Source organism: Galendromus occidentalis, unplaced genomic scaffold (genome assembly GCF_000255335.2).
Source record: "Galendromus occidentalis unplaced genomic scaffold, Mocc_1.1 scf7180000076583, whole genome shotgun sequence".
In the NCBI taxonomy this organism is placed as follows: domain Eukaryota; kingdom Metazoa; phylum Arthropoda; class Arachnida; order Mesostigmata; family Phytoseiidae; genus Galendromus; species Galendromus occidentalis.
The window spans coordinates 366,020-382,200 of NW_003804572.1; the positions used below are offsets into that span (position 1 = coordinate 366,020).

The following is a 16,181-nucleotide window of genomic DNA, read 5'->3' on the forward strand; positions in this document are numbered from 1 at the left end:
AGAAATTAGGGGCAGTTCCGAGCACACGGGTAGCCTCCACTAAATGGCCTTCTTAATAGTAAGACTCATTCCGTGGTGGGAGAACTCAGAAAAAACTTGCTCGATTCTTATCCTAGGGAATGTTGGTATGCGTGAAAAGGCAGCCTCGAACATCCGAGCAGTCCTTAGGGCAGGCTTAAGGGGCTCGAAGAACATGCTCTCCAGCCAGAATATTCACGGTTCATGTAGGTACCGGCCGTCGAACGCGACCGAAGGCCGCGATCACCGGACTCCAGTAAAGAGAACGATATCCGCCCTACAGAATTAAATCCGCGCCTTTCGGACCACAATCGAAGTACAGCTTGCCTTAGAACCACATAGTACCACGTGAGTTTTGAGGTGAGTTTCGACAATCACTGGGAGCAAGGGTAGAAGGAGAGAAAAAAAACATGAACTTGCACACCGGGGGATCATCCGGCAACCGCCGGATCACCTGTGCGCCGAAATTGGTGGGAAGAATGAGCCGAAAAACGGATCAAAAAGGTTCAAGTTCCAGAACGAGGCGTATCGCGCATGTTTGCGGACAAGGATTTTATTCGCGTCAAATGAGCCTAAATCAGAATTATGAAGCTTCTGAATGTGCACGAAGGAAAGCCCAACGTCAGGTATTCGTCATGTAGAAGGAGAACATCAGTGGCAGTGAGGTAAATCACGACACATCGTGATGAGACTTGATGACTGTAGATCATGGAGAACTTGTTCTTGCATTTCCGCACCGGTAACCTCGTCGTGGATCGGCGATTCTCGTTGAGGCAACCTTTGGAGTTTGGTTGAATGCATGGGATGAGCAATCTTCAACTTTTCTCCTCCTCATTGATGAAGACTGTCATCATGAAATGCTTGATTTTGTTGTACATGTAGTCGGCTTTCTTGGCGAGCCGCTCGTCTTTCGGGTATCTACGGACTAGTCGCAAGGTACTCAGCAGTTTCGGAAATCGTTTGATGGCGGGCGCCGTGATAAATTTGTTCTCCAGAGCGACGATCGCTTCGAAAGCTTTCCCCGGGTCCATGCCTGCGGACAAGCCGCAATTATTTCTCTTGATCCTCGACGATGATTCAGGCGACTTGGGTAATATCATGGTTCAATCCCGAAAAACTCAATCGGAGAGTCCGTTCCCTCGATAAAACCAATGTCGAGGCTACTCACGTTCGACGCCCATATTAGCTCTGATGCTCGCGTCGGTCATTTCTAGGAAGGCTACTTGTTTGCGGAACTCCTCGGCGTTGAGTTTCCCTGTTAGATTCGCCGCCGCGCTCCCCTGGGCTTTGTTTAGCTCTTCGGTCTATGGAAGAAAGAAAACCTAGACAAGGTCGGGAATCGACTGATTAGGTCTCCGAGAGTGATTCCGATCTCCTACCTTGCCAAGAGTTTCAGGCAGGGATGTGGATTTCTTCGTGGATTTCCTAGAGCTGTCCTCAGAACTCTTCTGATCATCGCGTCTCTCCGACAGCGCTTCCGACTCCTGCTCGGTGTGGCAAAAATGGCTTGAAAGGGATTCTGAGAGGCTTCGTGGGAGGAAAAAACGCGATCGAGTATAGGCCCCTCATCTGCACTCACGCTGGGAACTTGTTGTTTGACAGCTGCTTTTGTCGGTATCGGACAACCAGACATCGGTGATGCTGCTGGTCGATGACCTGTTTGACTCGTGCTAGCGGAAGCTGCCGATAAACATGTCTTCTTCGGGGAGCCCGGCTCTTCAAATAGAGTCTCCTGGAAGGTCCCGATCGAATGAGGATTTTGCGACAACTAGCGAGGAAGAAAGAAATCAGAGAAAATTCACAAAACAGAAAAAAAATTACTGTTCCAGCTTTCGAGCTCGTCCTCTGACTGTGCTTTGTCTGTTTAATCTCTAATCTAGGTTCAACAACCGAAGTTCTCCCTCGGCGTCCTCGTTTCACATCTGGCGAGCCGCATGCAGGAGCACTGGTTGTCGTGATTTCGGGTGACGATGAATGCCGTTCAGCTTCGACCGTGCCAACTTCCTTTGGCTGTGGAAATCAAAATTTCAGAACAAAACTGCTTATCCATTCCAATGAAAGTGAAGACGGAAATCGGCGAGGAGAATCCCGCTCACAGGCATTCACAAATCACGTTGATGACTGATTGCGCTAGTCTTTCAAACGAAATAGAAAATCGAGGGTGAATCACGGAACAGGGCGTAGAAACAGGGGGTTCCGTGCGGTCTCATGAACGAGAACAGGTCCCTCCTTCCCCGTGTATGATCGACAACATACATTGGCAATCTCCCGCGCAGGGATCGAGAGAGATACTATTCCGCCATCAAACGTTCGAAGGGTCGGTCTCGAATCAGCGGAGCTTCAGCTAATACTCAACTTACAAATCGTTTTCCCCGCATATTGCTTCACGAATGCTAGCCGCATTTTAAAGGGGCATCACTGCAAGCACTCATCAGTACAGAATCATACAACCTCCGATTCATCGGCACATGTTCACCAAGCACTCTTGTCGTTGATAATTAATGCTTCATATCCGGAAAGCTCGGGCAATATAACCCACGATAACTCACTTTGATTGTACGACCGGAGCGGCTCTGATGAACGTTGACATTTAGACCTTTCTTCAAGACCGACGCAGCTTGCTCGGATTTTGTGCCACCTTTCTCCTGGAATCACGGAAATATCCTCCGATATAAGCGTCGTTCGAGCTCCGGGGCAATAAAGTCTCTCCTTGGATGGTATTATTATCGGCGCGATTACTCTGGGTTTTTAATGAACGAAAAAACGGAATAATTGATGGAAATTGTTTCCCCGATGTTCCCAGGCCACCATCTCTAAATGCACAAAAAACAGGGAGAGAGAAAAGGATGAATGAGGAGTCGCTTAAGTGGAATCCGGAGTCAGGCAACCTACTTTGTTCGCACTCAGACAGGCGCGCTTGGGCGGATTTTTCGGAATCTCTGCATCGTCGAGTTCGGCTTTCTCTTTCTCTTCGGTCAATCTCTTTTTCTTCGAATTCGCTGCAGTTGACTTCTCGCCACCCACCTCTGATTTCTCCCCGGGTTTTGCACGGCTGGAAATTTTCGGTTCGGTACTTCTCACAGGATCGATATTATCGATTTCAATCTCATCTCGTGAAGATAATTCTCCTCGAGGTTTGACGAACCTATTCCTCTCCGGAAGTTCAGCGATCTCGTCGTTAATTTTCTTTTTCCTCACTCCGTTCGGAACTGATTTAGCCTCTTCAGATTCGACTGACTTCGGCGCCGGAACCGCTGCTTCAGTTTGCGGTTTCTTCTCCCTGCCAAAGCGGCCCATGACGTGGGTGACCGGCGGTGACATATGCGGTCGTTTCTCAATTTCTTCCAGAGCCTCAACAAAAAACCTCTTTTTGTTGGGCTTGGCGAAGCGATCCTTATTCTCGCCATATAGAAAAAGGTTCTTCACGTCTAGTGTTCCGATCTCGTAGGTCCCGAAGAAAAGCACAACGTATCTGAAAAATCGAAAGGTTTTCGAGATCATGGAGGAAACGGGCACGGACCCGGAGGTTTCTTGGTGACCGTCGTCTACACCGGGTAGTCTTGAAAACGAGTCGTCGCGGTAAAGTGACTTTCTCCCTCTACAGCTCCTGATCGATGCATTCATACATGGGGTTTCTCCACCCTCGATGAGCAGATGAGGGGTTCGAGCGGATACGAGAAATTTTTTCTGACAGCTCCGGAGGAACCCATGAAGTGGAATGTGGTATGATGGGATTAGAGCGAATCAGAGGAAGGGCCGACTTCTCTCCGAAGACGGGTGTACACCATCATTCCTTATGCCGCTCTGAGCCTCCGAGAAGTAACTCACTTGTCTCCTGGTTTCACTTCTTCCACACGGGCTGGCCAATGGGGGTAGCCTTTCACTTTTGCGAAGACTAGAGAACCCTTTTCCAGAGACTGCTTCGCTACCATGATTACGGTGTGCCTCTCGGGAAACGAGCAAGATTTCAGCTGTTCTCGAATAATGGCATTGGTCGGAGCAGCTGAGCACCTTATCTGCCGTGGACCACCCCACTTCGGCTCCGGAGCTCCGCGAATTTCAATATGTATCTGGTCGTATGGAATCAGTCACGGGGAAGTCTTTACCTGCGGCAGCCGGCTTAGAAGTCAGAAGTCAATGTAGGAGTATTCTCCCTGAGTAGGGCTCGATTCCGAACGCGGAGAGAGAGCTGCTAATATTCATCGCTTTCTATTCATCCTGGATTTGAGCCCGGAAGAATACCGAATGTCTCGGATGACCTGCGCTATGGATTCATCGAATTCATGCCCCGAAGTTGATGAGAAATTCTTCTTCGGGTCACGTCATTCTTTCTCTCGTAAAGGGGGCAGCTCCCACAGCAGGGAGCATCGGTGTTATTTCGGCTTCGTCGGGCATTGAGCTCCTCGGGACACCTCGAATCTCGATCCCCCGATCGACTTCAACCTCCCTAAATGCGTCATCTCATCAAGCAGAATCATCTCATCACTCTTCGAGGGTTTTTGGTTTCTCTCTCCTCTGCATCATCGGATGCGTCGTCTGCTCTGTGTTCATATAATGTAAACAAAGAGAGACAGCATTCTCCTCTGCTTGCTGCTGCAGCAGCAAAGTGATCGTGAGCGAGAGTGAGAGGTGCAACAAAGCTATATCCAACAACAAACGACACTCCATCGAATTCACTGTGTTCTCAGTGTTCTAAATCCGAGTTTCTGTTCCCTGACGAAAGCTTGACGTCGATTCCCCTGGTGGATGGTCCGATTGTGGGCTGTCTTGGCCAACGCCGTCGTAGACTACATCATCTCACCAATTGATCCTCTCAAAGAAGCCGTCGAAAGACTTGAGGACTCAGGAACCCTCTCAATCGGGAAAGAAGTGATGCGTTTTATCGTTCGTCCGCAAAATCCCAGCGCTCGAAGCAACGACTGTCTTGCTTGATGTGAGTATCAACCCTTTGAAGCGCCCATTCGATCATGAGCAGCGCGAGACTATGAGCGTGGCTCCTGGGCGTTCCAGAGCTAGTAAGCGCAGGATTCAATGAGACTTCATCGGCAGAGCTCTGAGTGGCACCCCCCTCATTTTCCCTGGAGAACGAGAGCGATGCGAGGTTGAATTCGTAAAGGGCGCCAAACGCCATCATTTGGGTGATTTTTCTCTGACAACTCGAGGCGGGGACAACGGTTTTGGCGGATTCACAGCATCCCCTCTCGCTCGACACTGTCCGAAGTCGTCCGTGTGCATTGTCCTCGATTGATTTCCGCTCATTTCATCGGGGGCTTCGTCTATCGACGAGCGCGCCCAAATTTCGCGATCGAGGAAGTCTTCGATTAATACGTTTCATTCAGTCCGGGTTTCCGCTGTATCCCCCACCAGTCTGGTGGACTTCTCTTCGATTCCCGCGATCTTAACGAAGTTTCCCTGAACCTTTTCGATTTGCCACTACTTGACCGGCCGTATATCGTCGGAGGGAGAAATGTCGGGTGGTGATGTCTTGGCTTTGCGCCGCCTGGTTCCTGGAGGCTTCAACGAATGGGAACCTCCGCTCCTTAGTCGGTTTTGGAGATTCGTGCCTCGTGAGCAGAGCCGTTAGAGGGGGTGACTCTAGGCCTCACGGAAAGATAGGTCTTGGATCCCGACTCCTTCGATCGTCGTATCGTGTTTCCTCGAGTTTTCCGAGCAAATCTTGTTCCAGACCCTCGAAAATCGCTTCCCGTTCTCGGTGAGGCGGTAATACCTGTTTCTTGTCCTCAACAATTATAGGATTTAGGCTCCGTCAAGTGATCCTCGAAATTTTCGAACTCGACTAGAGAGGAATACTTTCGCCTATATCCGACGATATGGCTGTCGTTGCTCGGACTGAGTCTCCAAGAGATGCTGACGATCGCTCGGGGGGAAATTCGCTAGACGCTGCCAACTCTTGGGCTGGGGTACATGGATCTCTCTATATTTCGCTCAAGGAGCGTAGATAGACAGTTTCCAAAGGCGACACCGTTTGCGAGACATCCGAGGATCATGTCTCGGTACCAGGGAAAGTCCCCAATGTACTGTTTGGAGGAATTATCCATTCTCTTGGAGAATGACGAGGCGGTCGTTGCCCGAATCACCTTCGGTCAGGAAGGAATCATAATGGGATCGCCCCGAAAAGAAGATCCGGTCGAATCCCCGCATGCCCGGGTCAACCCGCGTATCCCACTGCACGTACAATACCGCAATGCTCTGTTAATGCTCTGACGAAAACCAGCGCCGTCGCGTCGTATCAGCTTCGGCTGCTGGACTGTCACGAACAAAGCGACTTTCTCACCCACTCAGGGCAACCATCGTCTCCATGGATACGATAGAAGCGAAGAAGGGCTCTTAGATCTTGCAATGGAATTTCTTCGGAGATCTTACTCAAATTTTACCCGAATCCGGTCGGGATCGAGCTCGTGGCGGGACGGAACAGATGTCGCTGAAGCGGGAGCGTTCACTCTGCCCGGAGCGCCTTGTTGCTGAAAAACATCATAGTATTCGTATGAGCGAGACCTTGCGCGGCAGGGGCGAAGGGCCGCATTCAATATCAGGCGTCCCCGTCAAACGGCCCCGTATGTCTGACGGCCTTGCCCGTCGCTGTGTCATATTCTCTCATTGTCGGTCGCTGATCAGATGAAGTGCGAGGGGACATAGTTAAGGAAAACTCACGGAAATGATTTCCAGCTCCTCTGACACGGCTACGTTTCTTTCCAGCATGAAGTTCGTCTTCATTGGCAACACCTCTGACGAAACGTGCATTTACCTCCGACAAAGGACTCTTCTGCTGCTCTGTCCGTCTCAACGACTGCGGCATGACGGAACGTTGCCCGAAATCCCCACTCATGGCAGCGAAGGACGAATCATCACGTGAAATATCCAATCTAGTGGGCCAAGAGCCGTCCCGACCGGAGCGCGCAGCCGCTCAGCTATGTCAATTGAAAATAAGATTCGAGTTCTCTCAACAATCTAATTCCGCATCCCAATCGATGCCGTCTGTCAACCCCAAACGACGAATCGAGGCATCGGCATCATCGCTCTCGGCGGGACCATGCTCGCCGTCTGTCGAGGCGTTGCTCGCGGCCACCGTCAGTCGCGTCGAGTCTGTCGTTGCGGCGGCAGCAGCGGTCGTGGATTCGGAAACGGTATCCGCCAATCCGGGGAAAGTATCCGAAAAGAAAAGCTCGACGACGACATCGATCGTCACGACACCGGTCTCCTCGAAGTTCCGTCCGAGGGACGCCGCGGTTTCCGCGTCGACGCTACGGAGACAGCTCCAGGACGCCAGGACAGCCTCGCCAGCGTCTGCTGATTCTCCGGTCGTTCTCCCGCAAGATGTGGGGGGAACAAGTTCATCCAATGGCATCTCGAGCAGGTCGTCGGCTCCCGCCGCCAGTTGCCTTTTGACGGCGTCTTCAACTGTGATATGTGAATCGACTCCGGATCCCGATACAGCGTCTCCGAATCTCCCAGAGACACCCGCCAAGCAAGCGGTGTCCCAGATCCTCGATTCCCCGAATCCCAAGTCTTCTCAGAATGGAGGCAAGCCCGCTCAGGGCAGCCTCCTTAGAATGCCAATAGTGTATGTCAATGACTGCATGAATCTCAGTAAGGCTATCGAAGCGAAGTGCGAAGCCCACAAATTAACTTCGTCGCCGGCTGCGGGTAAGACGAGATCAGCCGCTGGCGGTGACGAAGATCGCCCCGACGACCCGAACGAACTTGACATCCAAATATCCCATGAGCCCGAAACCACTCCGAGTGCGATCCGGAATCTGAAAAGACTGTCGGACGACGATTTCATCGAGAGCACTCCGAAGAAACAACCCGCTCTGATGGCTCGAAGGAAAGAACTCGAAATTCCGGTTCTCAGTCCAGTGATGAGAGATTCAATCGATAGTCCCGGCTCTCCGATGACGCGAAGTATGAGCCGACGCATCGAAGAGGGCACGACCGCTACGGGTGACAACTCCTCCGCTTGCAAATCTGTGATAGCTATTAATTCGTTCGGGAGTTCTTCACCCAGCGAAAATGAAGAGTCTACCTTATCGTTGCATGCCAAATCATTCCTCAACAAGAAGGTCCAATTCAGTAAGGTCAGTCTGTACCTTTTCGAGAGGGAACAAGGTTTCACCAGTGTTCCCTCGGAAGGCGGATCAACTCTCGGTGAGTCTCAGTGATGCTGATTTCTGCCCGCCGTTGATCGCGAAATCCCGCTCGACAGTTTCGTTGATCCGGTCCGATTCTTCGGATTGCAGGTATGGGTGCCCAGCATCTAGAACTCCAAGAGTATTCGATCGAAGAGTACGCTGAGATACGAAGAGCGCAAATGTCAAACACCCTGGGGGCTACTCTTTCGCAAGGCCAAGACGTGGAAGGACTCATAGTTCAACCGCTGCCCACGAGACGTCGAAGAGAACTTTTGAGGCAATCTGGCGTACGGAACATCGATGCCCTGGAGAAAGTGAGTTCATGGTTTCATAAAGCCTCCGACTCGGAGAAGGCGCGCGGCTACCAGCTCAGCACTGAGCTTCGTGCGATCCATTGCAGGAGGAATTGCAGATGATAAGAGTGTCGCGGCAACAGTGCGGTTGCAGCTGCATCGGCCAATGTCTTCCCGGTTCCTGCATGTGTCTGGAGCTGGGGATCGAGTGTCAGGTAGGCTGAGTTGGATAAGCTCGATTCGTTCGACTTCTCTGATCGTGTCCCGGTCTCAATGAACGGCTCTCTGTCTCAAGGTCGATCATGGCTTCTACCCCTGCGGTTGCACGGTTGAGGGCTGCTCGAATCCTCTCGGCCGTCACGAATTCAACAGGAGCAAAGTCAAAGTGCATGTGAAGGCTGCTTGCGCAAGAGCGAATCGAGAACTTGGGGTGAGTCTGATTAGATAGAGAATATCGATCGCATCCTATAGAGCATTCGATGATTCGCTCGTGAAGATAACGAAACCGTCAATCACGTGTGCTCGAATCTGGCTCGTCAAATCTGTGATCGTGTCCGAGCTAAGCTTATGGCAGAAAAAAAAATAACTCATATAACGTCGTCGCCCGCAGCTCCCCGAAGTTCTTGAGGACATAATGACATCAGCTGATTCTCCGGATAACTTTGGATCTCAAGAAGGTGAGCTCCCCGAATGGGAAGAGGATTGTCCAAGAGTTGTATTCCCTCGGTGGCATCAACTCTCAACATGGCTTCAATTGACGTGTCAATTCGATCTTCCAGAAGTTTACACAAGCTCCGAGTGCTCCGAAAACAGCGACTATTCGTCACCCGAGGACACCATTATCGAGGAGTCGGATGCTACCATGGACCCCGACGCTGTGCTCTCGCCTAAGCACGCTCCGTCTGTGGCTCCGATCTCAGAGGGAAGCGAGGGAGCGACCATGGATTCGGGGGCGAAGTCCGTGAGCTAGCAGTGCCGGATCACCGGTTGCGAAAACGACGTTGTCTATACAGTCCGGCCGGCTGAGTACCAGACGCTGAACATACACACCAGTTGCGGACATGGACGAGTAATCCTCGTATCTCAGTTCCCAAAATTCGACTCAGTGGTATGAGTCGAGTCAGTTGTTCATACCTGTAATTAAGGGATAGCGTCGTGACCCACATGTGTATTCTACGGCTTGTAACAAAGACCTAAGATTATTGTTGCTTCTGGAGGGTTGTGAGGGCGACCGTTTTGTACAGCCCGGGGAACTGATATTCAACCCTCGCTGCCTTCGAGAATCGCCTAGTGCACTGAGAAATTATCCGAGAACACTTCACTGACCCAAAGAGGGGATTCCCTGCATATCCGAGTAAGGAGAGTAATTGACGCATGCATGGACACTAATAAATTCAGCGAGCCGCCTTCTGGGCGCATGACTGCCCGAACCCAATCATTTTCAAGAGCCTCCTAGTTCATAGCCATCGATCCCTGTCTTCTCGGTATGTGTTCGAGGCCCCCGCTTAGAAACACCGACGTTTCATCAATGACCGTTAGGATAGACCTCGTCCAGCGACTGTCAATTCGCCATTAAGTTTTTCATCTAAAGCGATATTGTGAATTATTCTCTTGAGCGGGCTCTGTCATCACGTACGGAGACTTGCTGCTCCGAGACGAGACAATAAAACGTGTTGAAATTGAGACCATTCGCGTATTATTTTCTGAATTTGCGTCTCTATGTAGATGAAAACATCCCAGGGCGACTCGAGGAACGGGAATATGGTCAAGAATATGGTGCTACATGAGGCGACGCGATTCACTGGTGAGCATTCACATTTCATGATAGGAAGCAGCTCAAACCAATGATCAACCGCCGCTCTCTGAGTCATCGGGTACGGCTCCCGAAGGGCTCATCCTAAAAATGGTGCTGAGGAAAGTCCCCCGCTGACCTCTGGGACGGTAAAGGCCCCGACTTGGCCGTTTAGAGCTGAGGCTACGATGAGGTCCGGGAACCAGCCTCAAGCTTCGATGAGCAATCGTGAGCTCGCGGGTTTTCGCCGCGACTCTCGCATGGGGATCCCGAGCGTCCACTGGCTGCTGTCGACTCCATTTGGAGGATCGCCCCAGAGTATTGCGGGATTCCGCTGACTCTTTGACCGGTGTGACGAACGTCAGTCCTTTATCAAGGGGATCATCGCGGCTTAAGACTGAGCAGAAGCCTGAGTTTCGAAGCTTTGGCAAAGACTGGGCAGCGTCCCTCGATGAGCATTGATCGCCGAACGAGTTTGCATGATGAGATGATGAACCATCATTCGGGGCCAGAGCGGTGACAGGATTCGCCAACGCAAGAAAAAGCCCGAAGTTGAGCATGTAAAGGCGGCCCTAATTCGCCCATACGGAATGCTTGAGCCCTGAGCTTTTGAATTTCGGCGCGGTGGCCGAGTGTGGGGAATCACCGCGCTGGTCGAGAACTGCAACACCTACAGCCACAATACAACGGACCCTCATCCCTCTCGAAACTGCGCACTCAGTGTTCTTGAAGTTCTTCGACATTCGGTGAATCAGAGACTTCGGGACCGCTTTGTTTTCCATCCGTCGTCTAAGCTCTGTTCGTTAAGATCGGAGAAGGCGAATCAGAGCAAAACAGTCTTTGGCAGCGGTTCGAAGCTTTGCAATCTAGTCGAGTTGCAATTTCACAGGTGAGTAGATCAAGAGAGTCCTAATTCGGTCGGATACATGCTCTCCGTCTTCTGATAGATCTAAGAGCGATATTTGCTTCGGAATATTTGGCTGTGTTTTCCGCCGTAGGATGAGATATTCCAACGTCTCTCGATGAAGAGTTGCTCTGAGTAGGGAGTGCCACTCGTTTTGTGAGTCTTGGCTCATCAGAATTTCCGATAGCCCAGCTCTGCTTGAAGCTATTCGAATATACCGGTCATGGTACGCGTGGATCAAGAGTCCTCATTCCCACCAGGGAGATCATCGGATCACCAATGGGATCTTATTCGCCAGAATCGGGCTGCGCCAAAACGAGCTGTGGACCCTGCCGCCGTTCATCGAGTTGATTTCAGATCACGAGCATTGTTCCACAAGCTGATCAGAAATCTTCAACAATGAGTCGCTCTCGAGCGGGCGCGGAATTCCACTTTTATCCTTGTTGGTCGGGATGGAGGCAATGAATCTTTCTGGCTCAAGACGGCGATCGCAGGTATGGAGACCCGGAATTCGGGGATCTTCCGGCTGCTCGGGTAATCAGTGATAGGCTATCACTGATAGCTGATCCGTAGCTCCGTTCCCTCCTCGAAACTCTGAAGACACTCGCAGGAGGCGCGCAACTATGTTGTTGTTGTCGAAGCCCACATAAGATAGAGCCATCTTCAATGCGATCCATCCAAAACTTCATCACCCATCCGTAAAAGGGGTCCGGATCATGGTTGGCCAAGGTTTCGAGGAAAGATAGTAGAAGTTGTGGGAGTTTCTTGTCTCCTTCTAAGGAATGTGGCGCTATTTGTTCTTGGAAAAGTTTCTCACAATCGGTCGGATCGATTCCGACCGAGACGAGGGCCAGACCGAGTGGAACGCAGCTGCTTTCCTGCAGACATATGATTACGTCTAGACTAGGACGAAAAGGGACTTTGGAACTAAGTCCGTAGCTCCGGAAATGAGCTCGAATCCGCGCCTCAGGTCCTGCGAGAAAGTCGGATCTTGAACCTTCTCATTCTCCAGACCCCAGGAAACTAAAGCCGCCTGCTGAAAATTATGAGTCTTGTGATCCGATTCGGGGAGAACGTTACGCTGGTGAAAAAACTCATCGTGTAATCTAATGGAGTGCTTTTTAACGGGATTGATGTCGAAACTGTAGACATGGACGCGCTTCTTGTAGCGGAGGTCGTAAAATCCGAATGTGCGGTATCAGAAATGTACACTGTGTTCCAAATTTGGTAGTTGATCCGCTTCAACCCTCGAGAACGCGAAGGGGATCATAAGGAATTATTTTCGGCTTCAATTGCAGGGATCAGCTATGCCGGTGGAAGGACGGGCGCCCCTGAGGAGTATCGATGATTTCATCGGAGCAGAATCTCGATTCGAGATCCCGAATATTGCCAACCTCGACAGATGGTCCAATCGAGTCCTCAACAATCTTCTATACTACCAGACAAACTACTTCATCGTGTTCGCCCTGGTATTCATCCTCGTCGGCATGGTGAACCCGACCCAGGTGCGTGTCACATTATAATCGAGTCCGCCATGTTCCCGGGAGTTCTCATCGATACGGTGATCTGATATCCTCCGAAAAATTTTCAGATCCTCGTGGGCATGGCTGCGACGGTGTCAACCCTAGAGCTGCTCAATTACCTTAGTCGACATCAGGCGGCGTTCGCCGGACTTCGTCGACGTCATCCAGGCATTTGCATGACCATCATGCTCGTCGGCGGGTAAGTCAGTCAGTCAAGGACGAGGTTCCCTCATGGATTTGGTACTCCGCGGTCCTCTTTTTCGCACTCCGAATCGGATTGAATCTTGATTCATCCGCAGATATCTAATCATGTCGATGATCGGCTCTGTGATGATCTTCCTATTCGGGATCGCTCTGCCAATTCTGCTGATATTCATTCATGCATCTCTCCGACTCCGGAATCTCAAAAGCAAGGTGAGACGCTTCGGGCACCACTGTATCGTGTGCCTAAAACGGAGGCGATGTGAGTCTCGAGGAAAGTCCGCCTCCGAAATTCGCCTACGTCCCCAATCAGTGTACCGCCTCTCGATGGAACACGATCTAGCAATCTAGGAGATTTCATGGTCCAACCACGGTTCATGATTAAAATCCCGGAAGCATGATAGAAAGATGAGATGTGCTCGATCCGCGATCGATTTCGCATTCGGAATCACGCGGAAGTGAGTCATCAAGCTGATTAATCGAACACGCGACCGCTATTCGGTCGCAACGATACGATCCGTCCCGCTCATATTGGGAGAATATTCAAGGGGAGCCTCAGGAGATTTCCGGTTCTGGGATATTTGCTATGCCGTCCTTCATTTGAACATTACTCTTTGCAGATCTGGAATCGCGGCGAATCCCTCGGCTTGATAAGCACACCGATGGGTATCATCCTTGATCACTTCGGGGAGACGTTTGAAACATTGTCGAATTGAGCCAAAACTTAGTTCCTGCGCAACAAGCATCTATATTTACGCCGAGTATCGAACCTGCATTATTTATACGAAAATATTCGGTATCGAGGCTAAGGATTGTTCGCCACTGTGAGGCATCAGCGTTTGGAAGGAGAAAGCATAATTTGGAGCAATAAACATTTTCGAAAACCCGAAGCCTAGCGCGTCCTCGAATCCCTATTCGGGTTTATTTAGATACGTTTCTCGTGCATCTCTTATGGAAGACTCTTCACCCGACAAAGCACCAAATACAAATAGTCCTCAGGCGCTCCCGATTGCGCAAGGTTGGACGCTCCCGACGGCGCTCAGATGAATGACAACGAATCCTTGGATAGTTCTCAGGGCTGTGAATGCTTTCGACCCGCCATGCCGCCTTGATGCTCGATCGTGGCACGTACGTAAAATGCGAGGACGCTCTGTGAGAAGGGGGATCTCTACTATCCCTGCCAGTTGTATCCTCCGTCCTGGCATAGATCGTGACGGAGCGTCACGAGCATTGAGAATAACGAAGCAGTGGTTTCGGCGCATCACGTCAAGTGGTCTCTTTCTCCACAGATGGAAAATACGGGCCAAGACGCGACACGAGACGGCCGAGGATGCCGGAGCGACGTGGACCCGGTTTTGAGGGGTAGTCTCTTCATGCATTCGGTTCCTCATCGCGCCATACCGCACATGCCGCACATGATTCTCATGGGAAGTTTTTCCAATATCAATCTAGACTCAAGAAATCCGGTGATCATTGATGAGAATATCCAGAGCGTCCCTCCGACACATCCCGGGACGCAGGGACCGAGGTCGAATCTCCTAGCTCGGCCAAGCCTATCCAGCAAAAAAGAAGATTCCCTCCTTTTATCGGCGTCTCATCCGGAGAAATCCTTGAAAGCGGGAGCGACGGGAGGATATAGGATCTCTATTCCGGCGTCAGCACTTACAACACTCGTATTCTGCTGCCTCGCTTACTCGATCCTGGGCAAATTCCGATCCGGGCTATTGGGAAGGAGTACAGGTATGAGTTATGGGGTCTTCTCAGACTGTTGAGGATTAGGACATCCAATCTCATTCCCCTCCATGAATCGTTAATCAGCTCATCGATCCCCCGATATTTGTCGTGACGAGGAAGCAAAACTTGGCTTCCTGCTGGGTGAAAGCTTGAGTGAGCCCATTCAATCGTCTCTCCGAAAATTACCCTGAAGTTGCAGAAGCCTCGCAGAGCACCGAGGGACGAACGACCGCCGGTGAGTTTGAAACGAAGCCGCATCCGGTTTTCTTCTAGATCATGGTGGGACAGAGTTTGCGCGATGCGATTCGTTGGCCCACTTCTGACCAGTCCAAGAAGGCACCGTCGAACACGGATTATTAATCGAAACCCCTCTATTTTATTCCAGCCCGACCGGTCACGGTGGAGTTCATGAACAAGTATCTGGATGAAGTTGTTAATCTGACTAAGGAACACTTCCGCGATTTCAAGTATAAAATTCCGGGTATCCAGGATGGCGCCAGGAAACGACTCGGTGTATACAGTATGGCTCTAGAAAGATTTCACACAATGGAAAGATCTGGAGACGTGAACATCGACCATGGAAGTACGAGTCATTCTCGTTCTCCGAAGTTTGAGGTGATCACTTTGCTGAAGATCCCAAACAGCGCTTAACTTTCACCTCACACTAAAGGTGATCCTCCAAGAGCCTTTGTCCGGATCAGTTTCCAGAAATTGATGCTCGTGAGCCTAATGACCCATTATACCTTCTGGTCGGAGCCAATAGAGTGCCGGACCTTGGGGCATGGCACGTTAGTGATGTTGAAGGTTCCTGCGACCAGGCGAGAAAAAGCAGTTTTCGTAAAAGCCTACGTCAGTGAACGAAATCGAAATTTTCTCTGCATCTCGGTTGACTCTGCGGGATTCCGTCATCTTAAACCTCCAATATAACTTACAGAGTTCGTTCCAAAATGAAGTCGAGTGCGACTTATACCATATATCGTCGGGTCTGCGGCGCGATGCGGAGCTCCTTTTCTTATTCTTCGTTAATACCTATGTTAACGAATTCATCGATCGTGAATTGACGCCCACCCTGAAGACTGCATTCAACTTGAACGACGAGTGGTTCGATAAACAATGAACAGTTCGATTTCCCGTTTTTGGTCTCGTCTCCGACTTCTGAATGCTCGGACTGCGGCGGGCGCGCATAGAGATAAGTTTTTATGTCTGACCTGATCCGAGGAATAAGCGCGACTGTTGATGAAGGGAATTCGAGCACGGCTCGTCCCGTTTTGCCTCAATCGAGCTATCTACCCGAAGAATCACAAGGATAGTTATCTTACGCGGAGCAGAGGAATTATTCAAATAAGGAAAGCCGTATACGATTCCCTACAGGGAGTCACGCCGAGTGACGGCCTGCCTCGGAATAGATTTGCGGCAGGAACCAGTTGAATATCGCTGCGCATAAGCTGCTAGGTCTTTGCATTGTTTCAACACTGATCCTGAAAACCTGCCAGTCACAAGAGTGCACTGCTTGAGGAGCACTCGGAGCAGGAGCGGATCCAGTTTTTTTTCTTGGGGGGGGGGTCA

At 50.7% G+C, this 16,181-nt stretch overlaps 2 protein-coding genes across 2 annotated transcripts; one reads left to right on the forward strand and one right to left on the reverse strand.

The window, feature by feature from the left end:
* Positions 1–634: 634 nt before the first annotated feature.
* Positions 635–4,035, reverse strand: LOC100902157 (lens epithelium-derived growth factor). The gene is made up of 9 exons (XM_003739749.2): positions 3,847–4,035; positions 3,164–3,490; positions 2,911–3,070; positions 2,568–2,663; positions 1,840–2,028; positions 1,598–1,750; positions 1,398–1,502; positions 1,187–1,322; positions 635–1,051 (listed from the first exon to the last, which is right to left on the reverse strand). Exons 1-9 carry the CDS (start codon positions 3,948–3,950, stop codon positions 834–836), a joined length of 1,488 nt encoding a protein of 495 aa, XP_003739797.1. The 5' UTR covers positions 3,951–4,035; the 3' UTR covers positions 635–833.
* A 6,886-nt stretch (positions 4,036–10,921) lies between these two features.
* Positions 10,922–13,765, forward strand: Jwa (PRA1 family protein Jwa). Its single transcript, XM_003739684.2, has 5 exons — positions 10,922–11,142; positions 12,456–12,662; positions 12,749–12,879; positions 12,980–13,094; positions 13,502–13,765. Exons 2-5 carry the CDS (start codon positions 12,465–12,467, stop codon positions 13,595–13,597), a joined length of 540 nt encoding a protein of 179 aa, XP_003739732.1. The 5' UTR covers positions 10,922–11,142; positions 12,456–12,464; the 3' UTR covers positions 13,598–13,765.
* Positions 13,766–16,181: the final 2,416 nt, after the last annotated feature.